A 23981-nucleotide genomic window follows, 5' to 3' on the forward strand; every position below is an offset into this window, starting at 1 on the left:
CTACTTCGAGACTATGAATTCGTATAATGTACAATCTTCGTGTTATTTTTAAAACTCGTACACATTTTTAAAAGAATCTTGTATACTCAATCTTGATGCAACTACACGAAGGTAAAAACAAGCGTTTCACAAGTCTTTGTAGTCACGAGCAGCATCAATATAATACGTCTGTTTTATGCGGGTACCAGGTCAAAGTGATAAGAATAGTAATATAATGTTGTGACGTAAATAATGAACAAACGATATTTTTCTTTATATTTTAACATTCGTCATATTTTATTGACTGGCGATGCTTTATTGCCCGAACATTATTGACAAGGTCATTTGGTTTTACTTTTTAGAAAGGAAAACGAATCACTTTGTGAAATTGTTAAAGTTTAAAATTATATAGTTTGATAAAATAATATAGTTTGTAATTGCATCTCCTTCACTTTTTTGATGGTTTATTTTTTTAAATTTTTATATTAGGTTGGTGCAAAAAAATGTCGGTTTTTCTGTATTGCTATTAAGAGCAGTCGTAACTTCGTTAAAAAATGGACGAAATTTGAATTTAAAAAAAGAGTTTTAAAGAGCTTGAAATCTCTACTTTCGAAAGATCATTGTATTTTTTTAATTTATGTGAGTTTGATAATTTTTACATATAGAAGACTACCAGCTGAAAAAATTGAAAAAATTTCTTTTAAGTGTTAATAAAGTTAATTTCTGTATAAAATAAGATCACAGTAATATGTTAATGCTTCTTCATAAACTTTCTTTCATAAACGTTTAAAATAAAATAATTTACGAGCGTAAATACGGAAGAAATCTGAGATCTTTGTACTATGATTATTTGAAATGATCTTATTTAAACGTAAAGCATGCTTTTAATCTTTATAACGTATAATCAGAGATAATCCATTCTTTACTCGGCAAGAACTGCGAACAAGTTGTGTCAATACAGCTGTGATTGCCAATCATAATACACAGAACAGCTGATCTTTGCACGCTAGTCTTTAAACTATAAATGTTTACTGCGCTTATATGGCGTACATGGCTCGATGATAACATTGTTCAGAAAAATCGATAACAGAAGCCAGTGTATTAAGATAGATAAGAAAACAGTATTACTTTAGAGCAGTTCTTTGAGAAAATAATGGCTCAAAAAAGAAACGGAGTATTATTGTAATTGTGAAAAGCAAATAATAGTATGAATTCTAACCTTTAATATACGCGATTGGGTCATTCGTATCTTTGTGCATTTTTTTTCTTTGAAATACTAGGAGCACGTACTTATTTTTTGTATACTTATTAAAGTAATGAAAATTAACCCGGGATACAAATTACCTATCGTGTAGTAAAAAACTGAAAAATCATCATATGCTAAGGATTAATTATAACGCATGAATTGACTTCATAGCGGGGATTCCAATGTTTCGAAGATTATTAAAGCGTATACGTCACAGTCTACTTAGAGTAGACCTCGACAAAGTGAGTAGCTTTATTATAACCGTTTTCTTCCTCGCTTTCTCATGATGCCGCTTTTATAATGATATTCCATTTTGTTAACATCGCAAAGTCGGTAGCCATGATCCGTTTCCACGCACCAGTGCACCCGGCTTTATCGCCACATCGTTGTCGTCATTCTGGAAATCCAAGAATGAGAGAGTGACTGCGAGATGAGTCGGATAATCGCGTATGAGTCGCTATGATCTCCTTATTGGAAATCGATGTATCATAAAATATTGTAATGAGTAAAAATATACACGAAATAAAAATATAATTTTTTTGATCATCCAAACGTTAATTAAATCCAAACGGAATTGGAAAGACTCGTGTTGCGAGTGACGGGTTATACGACAACGAGTTACAAGAAGCTGTGAGCCACGCAACGTGAAAATTACGTAAATGTGTGAGACCTTACCTTGTCACTTGAGTAACGTGAATCGATAAATTTCGAGAGAAGGTTCAAGATAATGCAGCGGGATTTGCATGCGTAATAAACTTCAGCAACTTGAATTGTTTACCCGTCACAAGTTGGAATTGAAATATAGAGACGTCCGAAACCACTCGGTCGCGGTGATACATGAATATGTATTAGTGAATTTTACTATTCATTTTATAATTCACATCAGAACGAAGGTTCAAACGAATACTTGACTGTCCGTGATAAAATAATTAAATTAGAAATTCAAGATCACAATATTTTTAGTTGACATATATTACGCAGTCTTGACTTTAATGAATATGAGATTACTAATAATTATGATTTTCATTGACATAATAACTCAAATAATCATGCAAATGGATGACTCGATAGAAAAGTGATTGTTCGACACTCCAAATTCGAACGTTTTCACATAAAGCAAACATTCACGTTCGTGATCAATCTACTATTGATCGGAATCCTCTTTTGAATTGGCAATGACTCAAAGTCAAGATCTGATCCGTCGCTTATGCTTGTTATCAATTAAAGCGAGTACTCTTCGTGGTTAATGAGGTGTATCCCAGGAATACCGAACCTTTGCCATTTTGCTTCATGAATCGTTACAATGCGCCTTTCATCTTTGAGTTCGAGCTCGAAAGATTTGAATGCCCCCACGAATCTTCCAAATGTTCAAGGTTTTCTTCTGAGGTCATTACGATTTTTTGTTTCCGAAATCCAAACCCGAGATCACAGATTGTGATTCGAACTACAATGATTTGCAACGAGATCGTAATCTTAGAAGGACAAAAAACAAGCTGAGAACAAAATTCTCAACCTCCCCATCATTTATCCATTCTCTTTTGGACGTATGTATCAACTATCCATGAGAGTCTGCAGAGTTTTTTAAGTGAAATAGACTGAAAAGTGATTAAATACAAATAAGAGAATAAAGCCATTTCCGATCAAAGTATGTCTTGGTGTTTAATAATAGTCATATGTGAATATACAAATATATAATTATCAGTTCTATAGATTCAAGATTGCGCGACGATTCCGGACTTGAAATACAATCATTATGCATCAAAATAAATCGATCGACAAATTTATTATATTGATTAAAGGATATAGGAAAACATCACAATAGAAAATATAATTATAAGAAAAAAATTCATATGTATATGAATATGTGATATTCTTTTAAATAGAGCCCTTCTTTTTGTTTTTATGACAAATTATCAGCCGCCACATGTGAATGATACGCGTTCGAGAGAACATGTAAACGTACAAGTTGCACTTTTTGCATTTATAGATTAGAGTACCGTTGAAGATAAACTTTTCGGCCAGACCGAAAGACGTGGTTGTGTCGATCGCAAAGAAACATTTAAGCTGTGGACTGAAAGGCCATCCACCAATTCTTGCTGGAGATTTTCCGCACGAGGTCAAACTAGAGGAGTCAACTTGGGTAATTGAAGACGGAAAAATATTGCTAATTAATCTAGAAAAGGTGAGTCATGAACATAATAGGTGCGATTGCACCCACGCGCTTTTTCATGGCCTCGCCGATCCTCGGCCTTATCGCAACAGTTCTAACAAGGGAAGTTTCACAACTGTCCGGAACCGATTTGATTCTCCATGAAATATATTGTAAAACACGAAAATCTAAAAAAAAGACACATATTTTTTTATACGTGCGCTAACTTATGTTTAAAGGGTGAAACACCCCTTAGATGGTTATTGTAACGTAATGATGACGTAATAATAGCAATATCCTTATAATTGGCAATGAAATTAACGTTTGCCGATTGCAGGTAAATCAAATGCAATGGTGGGCACATGTTATAACGAGTGAGCCCGAAATTAGCACGAAGAAAGTAAACCCCGAACCTAGTAAACTCTCTGACCTCGATGGAGAGACAAGAGGCCTAGTGGAGAAAATGATGTACGATCAGAGGCAGAAAGAACTAGGACTTCCAACATCCGATGAACAGAAGAAACAGGACGTCATCAAGAAGTAAGACTCTTGAGAGAACTTGGTGTTTTTATCGTGTTATACCTATATCAATATCCAACGTTTTAAATTAATTAATGAATTAATTACATTTTGTTGAATTTTTCTAGGTTTATGGAGCAACATCCCGAGATGGACTTCTCGAAATGTAAATTCAATTAAAATAATCAATAACGCGCGCACTTAATAATATTCCAGTACTATACATTGATATATTTTTGAGATATATCTCGCTTTTTATTGTCATATAATATGTGATCTTTTATGCTCGACGTTTCCATCGTTGAAGAAGGTCGATGCGATTACAAAGATGGCAGCACAATGTTAGACTATGATGCCATATACAGAGTTCTACTAATGCGATCGAAATATTTTCTGATTATTCTCTTAATTTTTTTTTCACTATTCTTTTACATTTTCCTTACTTTTAAAGAAAAAATGCATTGCACAGTTGTCTAATTTCTGTATTTGCGCTTCTATTATCTATCGAGCTCTTTGGAAAGAAGATAGATTAGAATTGTATGAAAGAGATACAACTTTGAGAATAAAAATCATATAACTGTTATATTTTTTCTTTCCCAATGTATTACCTTTAATCTTAATATTCTTAGTATTCGAAAATCTAGTCGACCCAAAGTTTCTTCAATTACATTGAAAAATTGTTTATATCAAATGTTTTTCACACATAATTTTAAGTTATAATCTTATTCGGATTTTGACCTTCAAAATGAAAAAAAAATCGTTTAATTACATTAATTTTAATCAAAGATGTACATTTCATTTCCTGATTCCTTACACGTATAAAATGATACAAACATATTTTTGAAGAAAGTGAAATGTGCGATATAGTAACAAGTTACAGCATAATTAATTTTATATTTGATGCTTTCAAATGCGTATTTTAAAATGCGTAATTTAAAAATTTTTATTGATATACTAGAAATTTGTGTCCCGATTGCCTGTTGTATTTTTAACTTCTATGCTTGTTTATGCGTGAACACTATAATTACAATTATAATACAGTTATAATGTTTGCTGTGTTTCTTAAATGTAATCATCAGTTTGCTTCATCACTTTCATAACCCAACGCACGTAATTGGATAGTCTGGCATATATACCAAATTTACCGCGCTTTCCACAACCTTCGCCGAAACTAGTGATACCAAAAATTGTCCACGGATGTTCGGGTTTTCGAGGATCTCTACAGAGCAAAGGTCCCCCACTGTCACCCGCGCAAGAGTCCATTTTACCACGGCGATAACCCGCACAGAACATATTATCCGTTATTCTGTAATCCACGTAAACCTCTCGACAAGTTTCGGGAGACACTATTGGAACCTAAAATTGAATTTAACATTCGTATTATTTTTCTAAAGCACACAGTTGCGATTGTGGGCTCATTATTACATTATTAATCTTTAGAAGACAAGGTCTATTTTTAAAATCTTATAGCTTTTTCTTAAGTAAGATTCTTAAGTAAGATTTGTTATGATTCATTATTTTTCACTATATTCTTTAAAATATAACATTGTTTCTCTCTCAACACCATTATAGTGGCTTTTCCGTTCTATAAAGATTAAATAGTTCAATTTTTTAAATTGAATTGCATACTTTAACTTCGTGCAGCACATCCGTTCCGAAATCGTCCGTCACGCTGGATTTGCCCCAGCCGATAATGGTACACAACTGATTCGTAGGTAAGGGCTGCTTTGGTGCAGGTAAACACGCAATCCCTCTCGAAGGAGATGGAGTCAAGGTAACTGGTAAACGAAGTAGAGCCACATCATTATCAACAGTATCGGCATCATACTCCGGGTGGATGGTCACTGAGTCCACCTACGCAGTCATAGAATTAATCAGCGGCATGAAATTGTCTATCTAGCTTTTGGCTGCGACACGTACCCTAAGCTCTAATTCCGTGCCTTCTTTCATCGTTAAATCGTGCTCTCCAATACGAACATAAAGGCGTTTTCTAATGCAATGAGCGGCAGTTAATACCCATCTTGGGGATACCAATGTTCCACCGCAAAAAGCTTCCTGGAAAAAGAAAAGCAATTAAATCCAAACAATTATAAACCCTTTCTTTCTCCTCGATCATTTGTAGGCGTCTTTCGGATTTATATTATTTGCTGTTTATAGGAAATGAGATTTATTCATTGCAAATGTACCCGAAATCGATTTAACACGGCCACTTGCCATGGCCAGCTTCCAGGTGCAGTCGGACGGCCGCCGATAATTCGCGTGAAGTATGATAATCTGGATCCTTTATGAGTCGCTACTCCGCACTTCCAAATATTTGAATTCTTTTCTGGAGCGAAGCTATCCACGGTGTTAGGATTGAGTTCGAACTCGTCCAACACCAAGTCTAAAAAATCAATGAAACTAGCTAATCGTTTTTCTTATTAGTATTCAATGTCGAGTTGGAATAAGTTTACCATCGCCGTCTTCTTCGTGGCTACCGCGAATCTTTCGATGGATCCATCTTTGGCAGAAGCTACCTTCGACGTAGCAATAGGCGCTCTCTCGTATCACATCGCGCCCGCAAATTCCTGGCTTTCTGCACCATCTAATCACAACAAATAGATAATATATAATATCAATTTCGAACATGGTACAATTTTGAACAAAATAAAATAATTCAATTTTTGAAGTTCAAGTTTGGTAATCCTGATCTCATTGTATGGGGAATATTGAAAATATTAAATAGGAAAAAATCAAAATTGAACTTTGAAAATTGGATTCAAATTTTATTTCGTTCAGACTTTTACCATGTTCGAAATTGTACCTTACCCTATGTAATCTATGAATTTTTGTAATACCTATGACGTTGAGTAGTGCACAATCTCGTGCAAGGCGACCATTTACTCCATTTTCCATATTGTCTTTTGGAATTCTCCTTACTGTTTTTGCCTTTTTGTTTTCCATGCCTAGGCTCTGCTTCTTTAGGTACCTGTTAAACACGCGCATTAGCAATCGGAAATCAAATATTATTGCATGCCGCGACTTACTTGAACGACATGAAATTTTTCATTTCTTCGTCGACGTTTCCGGCGCTGACGTTGTTTGCATCGCCTTTGACGACTTTTTCTGTTATGTTCGCAAGCACGTTCCTCCTATACCACGACAATCCGTTAATAAAAAATTGTTCACAATATCGTGTAATTATGTAGTTCACATATTTACCTTAAGTACAGTGGTCCCACAATCTTTTTTTGATCGGCACTTCCTGACGCGATTTTGCATGCAGTGTCGATCGCACACCGACCATTCGCTCCAATTTGTGAAGTGCGATAGCTTTGTCGCTCCTGTCATCAAAGTGACATGCAAGAATATAAATTAGGAATATGTAATAAAAAAAATATATAAAGTGTTGAAAGAAAATATTTTTTCAATCGGAGAAAATTTATGGAAAATCAATGGCGCACATACACTTACTGTTCTTTGGCAAATGCTCTGCAAACGGCTGGTCGATCGAGTGAAGGCAGCTTATGTTGCTTTTAACTCCGACGAATGTCTTATCTTCATTCTAAAATTTTTAACATATGTACTTAATGATATAATAATTTAGATTTTTTTATTATTAAATCAAAATTTCATGGATATAACAATATTCAGTGTAACAATTCTTTTAATTATTTTGTTACTGTTGTTTAATTAACATATTATATATTATGAACTTGGTTTACTAAATTCTAAAAGATCTAGAGAAGATCGGGGACAAAAGTAACAAGGTATAATAGTAACATTGCCAATATTTCTGAAACTATTTTGTCCCTGGTCTCCCTTATTATTGAACATTCTAACGAATGGCAAATTACAGTCGTTTTACGTTTTAACCTTGTTGAAAGGATTAATATATCAGTGAAAATTTCACGTCATATTATCTCATCACTTGACGCGCCTCTGTGTCGACAGTGGCTGCATACTGATATGATTACCTTAAAATTATCCGTCCTAGACCGAAAGACTTAATAGATACGGCCTGGCCAGCACTCTATTTAGTTCTATCATTTAGTATGCTCCAAGGTTGTAACGCCCAAGTCGCGACATTAAACTCAATTTGCCCGCTGGTAATGGCATCGCGACGTAACCGTCGTCGGCGCTAATCATGCGTTACACGATGTCACCGTGTCGACAAAGTACGTAGGCATATAAAATTACTGTCATTTCGCTGTCGCGCCTTCTCGAAGCTCCTCGAAATCTATACTCGCTCTGAAATTCCGAACAATAGTTACTGATCGCAATCGCGACGATTCATTTATAGTTCATGAATTCAGACGCGATCAAAATGGTGCTTGAAACATCCTTTCATCAGCAACATTACTGTGCGTTGTTCAAAATAAAAATGATGCAAAATTCTATTACCTAATCAAAACTAGTTACCTCAAAGAAATCTAATACCGCGTTTGTAATAGGAGAAAAGGAAATATGTATATTTTATTGATATATATATTTAGTTCAAAGCTTTATTAAATTATTTTTAAATAATGCTTATTGATAATACTTTTTAGAGAAGGATTGTATTATAAACATAACACAAATCTAAAATAAAATAAAGAGAGTGAGAGCGAGAGATATTTACCTAAATTTTTTCCAAGTTTCCAACAGAAAAAAACGTTAATAGATTTTAAAGAAAATGAAGACATTATTACTGATGTTTTAATTTGATAAGTCTGCAAATAAGTTGAATGTGTGTGTATTTACTAAATATAAGGATACTTTAACGAGTTTCAATAAGCTACATACTTCCGGGTAATCTCTAACAAATCTTCTTTAAGTGAGATTCAACTGCGATTAAATATCCATTTTCAACGTGTGAATATTATGATTATCATTATTCGGTATTTAAAAATCGAGACAGAAACAATTTCTGGCTGTGCACATTAAAAACAGTTACAGTTTAATGCCATCGTGCTTGGCTGCGAATTTTTGTGGAGAACGAGTTTTCAATTCAAATTGTGTTCGCTCAATGCATTAATTAATTAAAATATGCAAACGAATATGCACGTGCAATTACTGATGAATTTTTAGAAACTGGAATCTCGAAGCATTTCGTGGATTCCGAGACGATAACCGATTATTGAATTTATTTTATATAGGTATTTTCGAGGTACTGCCCATGAGTTGAATATTATCGAAAAGTTAATAAAATTACATGTGTATCCGAACCGGATTTGTTGACTGTGCTATAAATATTTAATTGGCATCAATTAAACGTAACAAAGCGATATCCCAATATAGACACATATATCGAAACTTATACGTGAAAATTATATTTTGTCTGATATAAATCACTCCGAAATAATGAAATAGTTTGATAGAAAACAAGTAATGATGACTCATTAGTACGGAATTACTTGTCAAAAGAAGGAACGCAAGATAAAAAAACACGAAATGAAAGAAAAAGCGATCTCGAAAAGGACAACAAATGAAATAAGAGAAATTTGTATGCGACAAGGTTAGCGTGTCCAAACTAGGCTGAGACGTGCGGTACCTTGCATCTCGGTGACAATCCCGCAAAAAGTTTGTGCCGCTAAAAGGGAAGACAATCCCGCGGGGTAAAGTCGAAGAGCATGTTACTTGTTACCAACGAGACATCTATCGTCTGAAAAATCCTGTACGAGGTCTATGCAAGAATGACACGAATATCAAGGAATTTTTATCTTTATACATCCGCGAAAAACCGTGCTAGTTTATACGAAGTTTAACTAGCGCCAATCAAACCTTTCAAGTCACATATACAATATTGTCCACAAGCACTACAAATTCTATTTATCGACAGAAAGCTGAGCGCGAAGGGCTACACTCATGAGTAAAGTGCTCTTAATATCATTGTACCGAGGATTTTGTCAAAGATTGTGCTCACTTGTGCTAAGCTAACACAATTGTTAGGTACACAATTTTATGCTATTTAAAATAACTGACGCGAACGTAAACATTAGTTGTATTCAGAATTTTTTAAAATTATTTTTTGTCATATAATTTCTGTTGTTATCACTATTTAAAGGTAATATCTTAGCACAATGTTAGCACAACCTAGCATAACCTAGAACAATTTAAAAAATTGAAAAATGCAAAGTGGGAATTGATCTAAAAATCGTTTTTTTTTTATTTATAAATGTATTTTTTATATTAAGATTTTTATATTCGGGTAATATAGCATACACTTAGAACAATTCAGCACAATTCTTAAAATATGTCAATTCTAAAAGTGGGGGTTAACTTCGTATAGATTTTCTCAACTGTAACTTGATAACAAGTGATAATTTTCAACCGCATCTGAGTAACGGGCAATTCCTATTCTTCATTTGAGATGATAATCTAATATTTTCATGTATATTTCTTGTTTATTCCATGCTCATATCTTTATGTCTATTCCACGAAGGAAATTAATTCGTCTTAGATCTATTTGTGTGCAAATTGATATCATTAAGATTCTAACATATCTATGAAATACGTTACAAGATACAAGATTAATAATGCTCGGAAGGAACGGTTTGGCTAAATTATTTAAAAATTTGGCTACATACAAATCTGAAAATAATTTTGTTGGACAAAATAATTATGATTTTTTTTTTATAATAGATCGTTTCAGCATTAATGACAATGTTGCAAAATGTTTTAACATTTTAACAACTAGTTGGAGGGCCCATCATTATTTTAATATCAAACGAAATTATTTTCAGATCTATATATCTAGCTAAATTTTTAAATACTTTAGCAAAACCGTTTTTTCCATATAAAAATTAAAAAGAAAGAGAATGAAAAAATTAGCAAATATAAATTAAGCAATTAAGAATGATAGCGCACTCGAAACATGATAACTATAATGTTTAAGACGTGTCATCATTTGACAATCTGGATTGTAAATGCACGAAGGAACGAACGTGATACGGACCGTTTTGAATAGTAGACGAAGAAAGGTTCGGAAGCGCGCCGCTTCTCGAGCTAAGCCTGAGCTATACCTTAGATGGTATCGTGGCCGGTCTGCCCACCGTGTCCGCGCATATTTTAATATTACGAGATCGACGCATGAGTTCCACAACGTGCTTTCATAGTCTCGTATTATATCTCTTACAGTTTCTTGAACTAAACCGATAAATATTGTTTCGCTGAAATCAATTTGTTTCTATATATTTCAATCTGTAACTTGTTTGTTCTTAATTATTATTGGAGAAAAATATTTCTATAGTGTGAAAATTATAGCATATTACTTGAGTAATACTAATCTTGAAATTTATGATGAATTGCATAAATAAAAATTTTCACAAATAATTCCGCATAGATTATGAAGACGAGAGACAAGATTTGGACAGAGTGACATTCATTTCGTGAATTAACACTTCCCTAGATGGTAACGTCGTTGGAGTTTGCTCAATGTCCGAAAATGGTTTGCGACTTCTTCGGCGAAGGGTTGCTACAAATTCAATGTGAGATCTTATAGTCCCGGTTGTTGTCTCGCCGCACTGTCAACGGAATGCTCGCTATGGCGAGTTCGTGATCTGATTTATGGTACGCGAACAATCGGAAGACCATTCTCGTTGTTATGATCCAAGATGATTTTTCTAAGATTTCGTCGATGATTTTACTTGACATCTTACAGACCAAGAATTTTATTAAAAATTGGCTAAATTAAATAATATAAAGTTATATTAAAAATATGTACTGAGAGAACAATTTTTAGTATTTGTGACTATAATTGTATGTAAAATATTATGGTTAGAAAAATATATGATTTCAACTATATATTTTGTTGGTATCTAGAACTATAAATATAATTATTATTACTTTTAATATCAGCAATAATATGAAGCTCTTAATCATAATATTTTACCATTCAATTATAATCACAAATATTTTTTCTTTCAGTTCACACGCTTCTAGTAAATAAATTAAAATTTCCTTCGTGTAATCATCGTGTAATTTGATTAGTATATCTGATATCTCACGTAATGCATTCGTTCATTTGTTCTGAAGAGAAATTACGGTTGCGCTACAACTTTGGTGTAGCCGAGACATTTGATTTCACCACCTTATAGAGACGTAATTGCAAGAATACGTTTGCACGTATAACAGAATGCTCATTGCGACATTGTCGCGATGGTTGCATGAATAATGTTAGACTCGTAATACGAGACCGCAACTCACAATCGCGCGTCAGCGTTTATTCTGTTCTGCCAACAATCGATTAAAGTAATAGACAGCATCGTAAAGTACAATAACACCGTACAGTTTACATCAGCCATTATGAACAATTCATGCCCCTTGAAACGCAACCCGTTCGACACGTCGCTCGTCACAGACCGTAGCAACGTTACTTCTCTTTTTGCGTCACTTCTTACTTTATATAAGGGTTCGATATCCTTTCGTGTCGAGATTTACGAGAGCTCATAAATACCGCTCCGTTTTAATTAGATTTTTAATAGCAGCAATAAATGTACGCGGATCGTCCTAAAAAATCGTCATCTATTTCATAAACGACATTGTCCACGATGAAAATGGCTTTTTTATGGACAAACCTTCAGAAGCGCGAGAACCGTTTCTCTTTCCAACTCTGGCGATGTGACTGAACTATTCACCGCAGCTTGGTCTTTATCTTCTCTTCTGATCCATTTGCGGTAATATTATGCGTCTAATATGTCATATTATGTTACATAAGTTCTCAGTTGCCTTTCTAGTCAAAGTGAGAGTGTGCAAAATTTATTACTAACTACAATGACAACTTTACTTCTTTATTATGTCTCTCTTATAAACTTTTAAAAACACACGTTTCTTATGCTCCGATAATAATTTATTATTTTTAGTTTGATATGTAGTTTAACGCGCGGCAAAATTATTTTTAATAAAAATTTTTTTTTACCTGAAATCTATGGAATATTCTGAAATGTTTCAATCAAGTCACTGATAAAAGTTCAAGTAGAATATTCTTGTGAAAACATTCTAATCAAGAATAATTGTCACAGTTAAATACCGATATTCGTTTGGAGAATTGCATCTTAAGAAGATTATTTATGATAGTGTCTTACGTTTTACTACATTCATTAATCATTGCGTGCAGGGTTAATTCATAAATACGTATCAATTCGCGTCATCGAAAGGTTGATTGCTTCTCTTTATATTTCATATATTTTCTTCCCTCAATTACCTTGAGTTTCTAAAAATATTCTTAGTGATGCAATTCTCCTGAGACCGGATCCGATTATTGAGTATCAATTTTCGATACGTATTGTACGTACGTTATATATCTTACATACGTTTACACCGGAAATATGTTACGTATATATTAGATTAATATAGTAAATTAGTAATTAAATTAATTTCGTAGATGAATGTTATCTAATTTTCTGTAGATATAAATAAGCATTGTAAATAAGCATCGAGAGTGATAAAATAAGAATGTCAGAGAAGACGCATACGGGATTTCGTAATTCCTTCAAAATAGAGCTCCAAGTTAATTTACATCGGCGTCTCAAGTAGAAATTTAGACTGTAAAACTGGTCATTATAGAATCGTCTGAGGGCAACAAAGAAAGGTCACCTGCAGCGCTTTTAACCATCGCTAACTATCCCTTCTACCTGCTGTTCCTTATTTCCCTTCGTTCGTTCTTCCACATACACGCGTTTACATTTATGGCCACGGTTATTTCCGGATCACCGTCTCGACACTGTACGCCACCGCTTTATATTATTAGGACTGTGTAATTTCTCATTGTTCCTCTACACTGGCATTCGCTCGCATGAAAGGTTTCTGCACAGAGATACATCAGCACTCGCGGCTAAGACGAGTGTTCTATTGATACGCTCTCAATGCGGAACTATCATAATATCTGGTCATCGCCTCATCTTATTCTCGTTTTATTAAGTAAAACTGAAATGTGCCTTTATCTTGAGTCTCAATTAACTTTTGCGAATATAGTCGTTGATTCGATATTTTTATCGATTCATACAAAAGTACGTATAAAGATCATTTAATGAATATATAAAAAGAAGATCATTTAACGAATATAACAATAAGTTCTTGTATCTTTTTGCGAGGATAATTCAAATGTTACCCAGTTTTGTGAAATTAACTTAAACGCGATTTATTTCATGATGATGGTAATGTGTCGCTCTTTTGATTAGGATGGCCACGTTTACGGGAAACGGTACATTTAGCAGAAAACCTACATAAACAACGGTTAATATACGATATTAATGAAGGTAGGTCTTTGTGAGTAGACGAGTTATACCGGAATAACTTGTTTTGAGACATTCCCACTTCATGCACGACGATTGCTAAATCCGAAGTAAAGGCACAATGTCACGTGCGACAGTGCACCAATCGTGCTAACCGGTCATAATTTATTTTTACGCGTTTATCTTGCAGATTTAGAGATGCCATTTATAAGCGTAACTCATAAATGTTATTACCCGTTAACAAGATAATCGGAAACGTTAAAAATTTGATTTAATACTTTCTATTACCAAGTATAACTTGATGAATATGACGTGAAACATGATTTATTGCTTGAAATATACAAAAAAATCAATTGTGAAACAATAAATATTTTGAAATCTCTCAACCTTTGAACGCTTCATTCTTTTTCATAGACATACGAATGCCATTAAGCGAATTCCATTCAAACGTACATGCGGTAGAGATTTGCTTGAGCGAGTCATTATACATCCCTTATCGGTGAATCAAACGTGACAGTAATTCGTGTCATGAGCTATCGTGCATATCGAATGCCAGTGATCGGAGCTTCGATAATCACACATTGAACTTTTAACTGATCGCTAAATTCGAATCGTTCGTTCCACTGCGACCGCTTTCCCCGCGTACATTGACTTCGAGACAATGGAATCGCCGGTCTTGGCACAGACGATGTGAAATGTCTTGGCAAAGAAACCATGAGGAAGAAGATGAGGAACGACAGGCAGATGGGGGTGGATGGAAACGGAGGAGAGACAGGCCTCTAACAGGCGACGAGAATCTTACGAGAGAAAGAAAAAGAAAGCGAGTGAGAGAGAGAGAGAGAGAGAGAGAGAGAGAGAGAGAGAGAGAGAGAGAGACGAACGTATCTCGAAAGCGGTTGCAAGTCTCAGGACGCTGCTGAAGGGAACCGTACGCGACATTCTCTGCGTCCTCCTTTACGTCCTCTTCGTCCTCTCTCGAGACCCGCTCCCTCGCACCTCCCCTTCTTTCCCATCAATCCCGCGTGGTACCACGTTTCTTTCCCCGATGACGGCAACTTTTTATCAGCCGCGAGACTCACATACTTCCTGCCCGACAACGGGCTGAAATTCCACGCGGTAGTCGTCACGATACACAGTAAGAAGCTAATCGAGCTGGATCCGCCAGAAGGAGCTGCCGAATGATCCGGAGGGTCCCGCAGGAGAGAGGATTCTCCACGGGGTGCCAAGAGACGTTCCAGTCTTTCCCGTGTTGGTTGTTCTTGCACCAATGAAAAGCACGCGGTACCAGTACGTTTTTTGCGTAATTTAATGAAGCGAAAGAAGGGCCGGCTTCTCCATTAGGCTTTAACTCGCGGCGCATGGACTTCGCTCTTTTTTTCCTTGCTTCTTTTTTTTTTTTAACGAATACACGTCTCTTAGGACACGACATTCGAAACATTCGCTGTTATCTAAAAACGGTAATTCATTGCCGAACGTGATAAATTTAACGCGGATAGGCTAGATGTGAATCGACTCTACAATTTTATAAAAATAAAATACATAAAAAAATAACGTAATGGTGAAAAGATTTTTGCTAATAAGATACAAATATATTTTCATTTTAATATTATAATAAATGCAATAGAGGAGAGGAAGCATAAAATAAGACATATCACGATATCTTGTATAGTTTGCATTCTAGAAGCGACATATTAAAATGATAAAACGATTGATGATTCTCATGTAATGGTAGAGAAATCGTTTGGAAAATCGATGGGCTTGTGTTACCGTGGCGTATTTGCACCAGTGTTCGCGATAATGTTCGGCAGAGGTTGCCTCTTTGGGAAAGTGGAAACAGCTGCTGGAATGCCCCAGAGCCTTTCGGCGTTGTAATAACGGGGACTACACGACCATCTTCGAGGATAACACGACAGGAAGTTTCACCACGGGGTGCCCGTGGTACATGCAACAGGGCCGAGGTCAACCGTCGACGAGTGATACCTACGCGGTTAGAAAGTCAAGAGATGTTCAGCGATTGATGTAACGTTTCCTTCGCGAATGTCCGACTATACTCGCTTCAATGCTGAGAAGCGACTGTTAATTGGAAAATCGGCGTTGCGGTTGATTCAACTCTCCGGGATGCGTAAAGGTGCTTCTTCGACTTTAGAGCTTACTCGGGAGAATGCAAGGAACACTTCATGGGGTGCCAAGAAGTGTACAGGAGTTGTTTTGCTTTTGTATAGTAGAAAGGAGGAATTATTACGCAGGCGTGATTATGCTGTCACTGTATTGATATGAGTCGCTTCTCTGGCGTCGCAAAACTCGATAAGACATTAAGCAAAGTTGTATAATGTACACGCAGACGATGATCAGCGGTGAAAAAATACATATCTTTGTAAATACGAGAAATATCATAAATACACTCGTTGTAAAAAGGTTACGTACAGGTAGACAAGAGGACTATTATCTCGGAAATGGTGACAGATGCGGCAAAATTCCACAGGACTATTTCGATTCCTCTCGACCTACGTCGAGAAATGCGTCGAAGCTCTACTACGAGGAATATCATAAATACACTGTCATTGAAGAAAACAATCCTGATGTCTTGACCTGTGTCTTGACCTGTGAAACTTTTTTTTGGCAGAATGTATTTTAATTTGTAATTGATAATATTATATTAAACTTATCTAGAGAGAAACTATACGTTAAGATACTTAACGACATTTGAAGGGAGCATATCGGCAATATTTACATGACGGGACACGTTAATAAACGAGCTGGAAAAACGATGCAGTTAAGTTTCCTCGGGACTTCCTACCTAGCTCGCAAACGTCACCTCTAGTCGACGTAGCAATAAACAGACCTTCACTCGGTAAAATGGATGCGGAGAGACCGCAGTAAAAACACGCTCGCGTTCCAAATACAACGCGATCGTGATATCGCTGCCGGATAAACTAGAGAAACAAATATCTGTCGTTCGATTATTTTCAACAAACTCGAATTTACGGTTAAAAAGTTGACATGAAGTCGAGGATGGGACAATGTTGCTCTTCCAAAATCGATAGAGTATCTGACGTAACGTCTATCTTGACGCCGATTGTGTCATAAATTGGTTTATTCGACATACGCTATCGGACTCAGATACACGCTTATCTGTTTCTTTATACGTTTTCCAAACATGTATGAATGCACTGATCTTCCTATTCTTTTCCTCTTTTTGTCTAGCTGAAGGATGCGGAGAATCCGATATCGATTGTGATAACTGGTGCGATCATTTAGACTAACCAAACGACCGTGCCTGGCACGATAACCCAGCAATGATTTTGCGAATACCGATTACGACGTGATATCATCCACGCATGGTAACGTCATGTATATACATATGTGCATCGAAACAGCCGAAGTGGCATTCGTCCGGCCAAATATAACCCGCATCGCTACAACTGATGAGGATTTTATTGATGAAAATTAGCATTCGAGCGTGCACCGCTAAATTTCAATACAATAGGCCTGTTCTTTTCAGCTGAATCTTTGCACCAGTTCATCTTTCTTCCTTTTTTCTTCAAAAGGAAAGAAGAAGAAGAAAAATGAACTGCAAAAATTTAGACAAAAAGAACAGGCCTAAAGTCATTGTTACAATCATGGGTGTCCCAGAAGTAGGGGATCCCCTTCCGAAATTCTTCATTCATTTTCTTATTTTTATACATTAAAAAAAAATTCTGTGGTTAAAAATAGGTAAACCAAAAGAGTCTGATTGTATCAATCAGAATTCTGGTTTATCTCAACTAGAATTACAATAGATTTAATCAGAAAATTTTTATTTATTCATTTTCAACTAAAATTCTAATTAATACAGTTAGACTTTTTTCAGTGTAAAATAAATTTATATGACGACTGAATTGATAAATTGTTTGTCCCAAAATCTTGAATACATTCATAGATATAATCGTTCAAAACGATCGCTAGATGTATATGTTGCAAAACTTTTCAGATGCCAACATCACGACTTTGCGAATTGTGTTTGCATAATTAAGAAAAAAAATCCTTCTTAAACTTTGCACAACAAACACGATGCGTGTTCTACATTATAGTAAGATAAATTGACAATTACCACTTAACTTTAGGATGTCACGCTTCCGCGTTCTTCTTGTAGAATGTATTTTGTCTAACTAACGTTCATCCTACGCAGAGTTCATATAATTTTCAACATGGTTGCTTCAATTTTGCTCGTAACGGAACCCCGTGTTTTGCGAAATATAAATACCTCATTGGTTCTCGCGCCTAGACGTAACTCTTTTTAAATAGTAGCGATTACAGTAAAATGAGGATTTTGAGCAATGTTATTACCGGCCTAGCGATAGAACTAGTTTACGTGTCGGCATATTAACCTCGAAACTGTAAATGATTATTGTAACCTAAAAATGGCCACGAAACAAAATTACAGTAATTATCCCGACGTGCTTAGCTAAAACGAGGTTTCTTCGCTTTGGTCGGTAATTGCGCTAGTATTGCTAGGTTCCTGCTGACACGATACTTTATCGGTTGCTTTAGGCCTCTCTTGAACCTTTCCATCTTCCTGAATCTATCTACTATCACCAATTTACTTTTGATAAAGTGACTACATAAATCCGGGTTTGTTTTAAAATAAACCAGGATTGTTGAGTTTAGTATAAGAATATTTTCCTTGTACTAATTACGCGCACTTAACAATTTTAATTTTTGTGCGAAACCCTTTTCAGAACGTTCGACTTTGTTCCCGTTGATTAAATTTGAAAGTATTTATATACGCGTATATTTAAAGTTTTTAGTTTATTGAGTGAATAATAGTGGACATATATAAAATTGTAGTATACAGCCTATGTAAGCGTAGCGGCAATTCGAGATTAAGTATAATTTTTCGCAAATTTATGTTATCCAGGTCAATATCAATTTATTCTACATCAAATTTGAAGCGCGAGATTACACGCGCTTTCTGAAATTACGGTGTATATTAACCGACTGCCGCGGCATGCCGGCTAGATATTACCAGATACGATTCGGCAAACCAATTAAGTAAACTCGTACACGATAAATATCCAAAATTACAGTACATTAGCTGGGTATAAGGTACATGTAATACCCTGTTTTTCCCAGCTAAACGATTTTACGATCAATAATCGATCAGCCAGGAAAGTCCTTGCTTCCCGTAATACGATGCGAGGTCGATACTTCTGCATCCCTAGAGGCTGAACGCGTCGTAATCATGAAAACTATTGCCCACTGTGCTGCAGATAGTAGTTACCAGAGACCTTTCAGCTAATAATGCGATTCTACGCAGCTTCTAATTTTCGCAAAAATATGTTTTCGCTCAAATAATCAATTTGATAAATAATTAATTTCAAATTCAGCAAAAATCTATGGAAACTGCATTACAACCTATACATATTTCGTATTTTACCATCAATAATGATGATTTTTTTTCGTACAATATTTAAATTTAAAATTTCCTTTATCGCATTCAACTTAAATACCATTTTGATTTCATATTTTTCATTATTATTGACGAAAATATCAAACTTGTGGTAAAATAGAGGGGGCATATTGACGACTCTAATAAATAATATTATAACTATATTTTTTTTCAATTTTTTTACATTTATCTTCTAATGTTATATGTATATTAATACGATTTAAAAGAATATAAAACTTCGATCTTAATTTCTTCCTAATTTTGCATTTAATATTTTGTTTCTATTGCAACTGACGAACAATAATCCGGATGAAACCATCTAAGAAATCCAAAAAATTGAAAATTTTATAGTCCTAACACTTTTCATTGGTGTTATCGATATGTACATGAAAAGAATTATTTTGCTAAAGTGTCTAAAAAAATTTAAGTAGATACCAAGATTAAGATCTAAAAATAATTTTGTTGGACTATCAAAATAATTATTCATGATGAGCTACAAAAAATTTTGACATTATAGCAACCAGTTTGAGTATCATACATAATTTGATAACCTATTTTTAGATCTGTATTTAAATTTTTTTATCTTCAGTAAGACTGTTCTTTCCGTATATAAGGCACTTACCAGACTATTAGCGGCGACCGCGTAACCGAGAACGAGCAGGATAACGAGGACTCGGAAGATAGTGGCGGTATCGCCGGCAATCATGCCCGGAAGTGAATCGGTGGATCGCAGCCAGCAGGACGACGAGCGCAGACGGTTCGACGGCGACGGAGACGCATTCGTCGGCGGGTCAGGCCGGTAGTGCTCTTGTTGTGGACGCATCGCGTCATGATCGCGACGTGCTGCCGCTCGTTTCCTGCGAACGTGGGCCCGATGTGGCTCGGGATCGACGGCTGTTCCACACGTATCTACTTACCTACCTACCCACCCTCGAGACGGAAGACGAGGGAGCTACGTACGTGAAGCGTGTGCCGCGCGTTCGCGTACACGGCCCTATGCACCGCTACACGCGAGTCTATAAATACGGGTACGACTTCACGCGAAGAATTTCAAACAACCGCGCTGTGAAATACTGTCGGTGAGCCCGGAGACTTCGAGGTCCGATCCTCCAACCAGTACCACCATCGTCGAATCTGTCGCGAGATGGACTCTTGGCCTTGACACTGCACCCTAAGTCTGAACTCGATCTGAAACCCAATATAGATGGATCTTGCTTTAGACAAATTAGTAGCGTAAGGACGTTAGAATTATAGGGAAAGCCTTTCTCAGAAGTTATGCAGAAGAGATGCTTATGATTGCATCCATTAAAGCAATTATTCAAATGAATTGCATTAATTTTATTTCGGAAATCAATGTAAATTTTATCAAATTTGAAATTTTAATATCCTTCTAAAATGCCTAATATTATATAGCATCAATATTATTAAATTGTTTATCAATTTAATTTGTGATATTACTACTCTAGTTCTGTCTATATATTTGCTTTGCAAAACTGAAAATGGTTTCGACAGTTTGTAGAATTGGATATATGTACGATAAAAAGTTTTTGCAATATTGTACGTCCAGATACGGTAAATGTTAAAGTTACGTTAGTGGAAAGTCAAACTGCACATACGCATGACGTTTACCGTATAAGGATAGAGAGTATTGCAAAAACTCCTTAATATATAAAATTCACACCGAAATACCTAAGTATTAAAATCTATCTCCGTGTAAGCTTTCGTTACTTATTTGTTTATTTGAAAATTTGAAAAACTTACAGAAATTACTTTTATAGAAGAATAGGAAGTTTATGACATATATAAGCGTTTAATTAAAAGCATTTAATTATAAATATTGAATAGAATTTCAGCGATAATTCCAACAATGATATTCCGTGTATCTTTCACATGCCGCGAAGATTCCTATTATAGCGCGCAGCATGATTTATATCTCTTCCAGCCGGCGTTTAAGCCAGCTAAGAAACGACGTGTAAAAAAATACACATTTCATGCATTTTAACTAGTTTGTATCCAACGAAACCGTTTGACGTTTCGTTCTCGCGTGCAAATCTTTACAAGATCAAAAGATCGTGCTTGACGTCTCTACCCCTTGAAGAACGCAAGCCTTCATTACTATATACCTCAGTTCCCTAAATAACGTACACGGGGGAGATCTTACCTCGGTACTTCAATATATTCGAAAGAATAAATAGCTCGAAGTTATGAAAAAATTTATCGGTGCATCAAGATTAACTGATAGACGTCGCGAAGAGACGTTAATAGCCTCTGTTTTGGCATTTTAATTCTTATATACCTATTTTCGATGTTATTCCGATGGGAGCAATGTACAGCGATAGCAGATGATGACAGACGTCAGCGGCTAGCGAGTAGTGGTAGTAAATGGAGACGTAGCCCACCGTAGTTTACGCATAAAGACGTGGCGTGATCGCGTTCCGCGTGAATGTCCGGTCTGTCGACGGACTCGTTGCGGTAACGACGATCGTTCCTGATAGTCGTTTACCGCGAATTGCCATCCGCGAGATTAAAGGCGGGCCCTGTTTCATGGAGATATCACTCTTCCTCTCCAGCCGGTAAAATTGTCCAGCGTGGAGCACGACGTGGCAGGACTGCGGGCACGCACAACCGCGGAACCGGCTGATATTTTTAGTTTTCTGGACTTCCAAGACTGTCTGTCTTCACCTTTGAGAGCTATTTAGTTGCTCTCAGCTCGCGATGATATCTTTGTTCTTCCCCGAAGTACTCTCTTGCATACGTCTGTATTGGCGGCGAATCATGCCGCGTCCCGATAAGCTTGATCGATGAACCCGCGATGAGATATTTCGAGCCTTCTTTGAGCCGGCATTCAACATTCGCAAATTACTAGATCTTAGATTCGTTATATACGAACAAGCATCCTACACCCATTAATATCTTGTCACATTTGTTCCTCGATAAGGTAGAGTAACATTTAATATCTTAGTTGCATTGTTTGTTAGCCTCAACATCTTGACACAAATAAATCAGCAAATCGGTTGCTTTTTAACTACTCTTCAGTTTTTTGCCAAGTTCTATTATTCTATCCCGCGTATGTCATCAGCAAGCGATATCTCTTTCAGTCCATTAGAAGTTGCATTCTCTACAGCCAGCTTCATAGAACGATTTTTCGATAATGAAGACGAATGAATCGGGAAATGTAATCATCTTTCTACACCGATAACTCCGTGCGAAGACATTCATCTGTCATCGGAAGCGCGGTAGGACGATTCAATCCGCGATTCATCGGCGCGAAGTGACACTGTCCGATGTGTCGCTCGTGCGGCAGCCACTCGAGCGAGTACACGCACGTGGCTCCAGGCCGACTGACGAGATACACGCGCGCGAGAGGAAGTATCAACGGAGGCTGCTGAGAGGAGTGGCTGCCAAGCCAGGCGGAAGTGGAGGGTGATTCTGCGGCGGGAACAACCGGGCGGCGGTGGGGTAATGACGGTATCGTCAGCAGATGGGACCTCTACCTCATAGTCGAAGACGCGTTTACGGTCGATCACGCGTAACGTCCGCGCGAAGATGGATAGTATCGATGCAATGTTTGTTTATCGTCATTCAGCAAACGGAAGGAGAGCTCATGAAGAACTCTCGCTGCCGGGTCGACAATCGCCGACCGGCCAGACTGGTCTCGCCACGATAGTATCAGCTCTTTTCCGACATTAATTTTAAAATAGATTAGCTGTTTAATAGCGCGGTACTAAAACGCTTTTACGCCTGCATCCCGGTTGTTAAGTTCTTGCACGCTCAAATTGCGATGGAGATGTGTGCTTGGAGATTTCTTGTTCAATTAAGATATTAAAGTACATACGTGTATGTGTTACAGATGGAAAGAATTTTCATGTGATTTTTTTTTCGTGAGATATTTGAATCTTTGATATTACCCTTTTAATACATGATTAAGTCATTCGTATTATGTGCATTTCTTTTCTTTGAAATACTAAGAGCATTAGACTAAATAATAATCTCTATGCTCTTTTTTTATACACAACTTTATAAATATTTTTTAAAGATGTTGAAATATATATGAGAATTACTTGATAACTTTACAACTTTTTAAAATATTAGTAACATCATATTATTTTTATTATCAAACCGACGATCAATTGAATTATGATGTTATTATTTCAGCTTCAGTTTGAGATTGAGTTTTAAGTTTAACAGTAAGTGTGATGCACAGTTTATGTAACTGAAAGAGTATTTAGAATTTCCATATAAAAATATTATTTGTTATTAGGCACTAAGATCTTCGATCGTATTGGCTCTTTCCTTACTTGATTTATTTAATAATTTTTTTATACTTAAAGTGATAAAAAATTAATTTAAGATGCGAATGATCCATCGTGTCTAGTAAAGAACTAGAAAATCGTTTGTACTAAGGGTTAAATGTTTATGCTTCTATGCAACATGGTCTTCAGTACGAGAGTCTCCAATCGAGACTTC

General features: G+C 36.0%; 2 protein-coding genes across 2 annotated transcripts in view; one reads left to right on the forward strand and one right to left on the reverse strand.

The window, feature by feature from the left end:
• The window catches only part of nudC (nuclear distribution C, dynein complex regulator), an 86121-nt gene extending 81671 nt beyond the window's left edge, over positions 1-4450 (forward strand). Inside the window, exons 5-7 of the mRNA XM_018449828.1 lie at positions 3213-3407; positions 3712-3914; positions 4022-4450. Coding sequence (XP_018305330.1) covers positions 3213-3407; positions 3712-3914; positions 4022-4073 — 450 coding nt within the window. The 3' untranslated portion in view covers positions 4074-4450. The remainder of the gene's footprint in view (positions 1-3212; positions 3408-3711; positions 3915-4021) is intronic.
• A 415-nt stretch (positions 4451-4865) lies between these two features.
• LOC108723839 (coagulation factor VII) lies at positions 4866-22791 on the reverse strand. The gene is made up of 11 exons (XM_018449849.1): positions 21811-22791; positions 20137-20702; positions 7347-7437; positions 7095-7216; positions 6920-7024; positions 6731-6861; positions 6347-6477; positions 6080-6276; positions 5814-5948; positions 5523-5747; positions 4866-5249 (listed from the first exon to the last, which is right to left on the reverse strand). Exons 2-11 carry the CDS (start codon positions 20335-20337, stop codon positions 4956-4958), a joined length of 1632 nt encoding a protein of 543 aa, XP_018305351.1. The 5' UTR covers positions 20338-20702; positions 21811-22791; the 3' UTR covers positions 4866-4955.
• Between the last annotated feature and the right edge of the window lie 1190 nt (positions 22792-23981).

This window comes from Mycetomoellerius zeteki, unplaced genomic scaffold (assembly GCF_001594055.1).
Source record: "Mycetomoellerius zeteki isolate Tzet28-1 unplaced genomic scaffold, Tzet1.0 scaffold25, whole genome shotgun sequence".
In the NCBI taxonomy this organism is placed as follows: Eukaryota; Metazoa; Arthropoda; class Insecta; order Hymenoptera; family Formicidae; genus Mycetomoellerius; species Mycetomoellerius zeteki.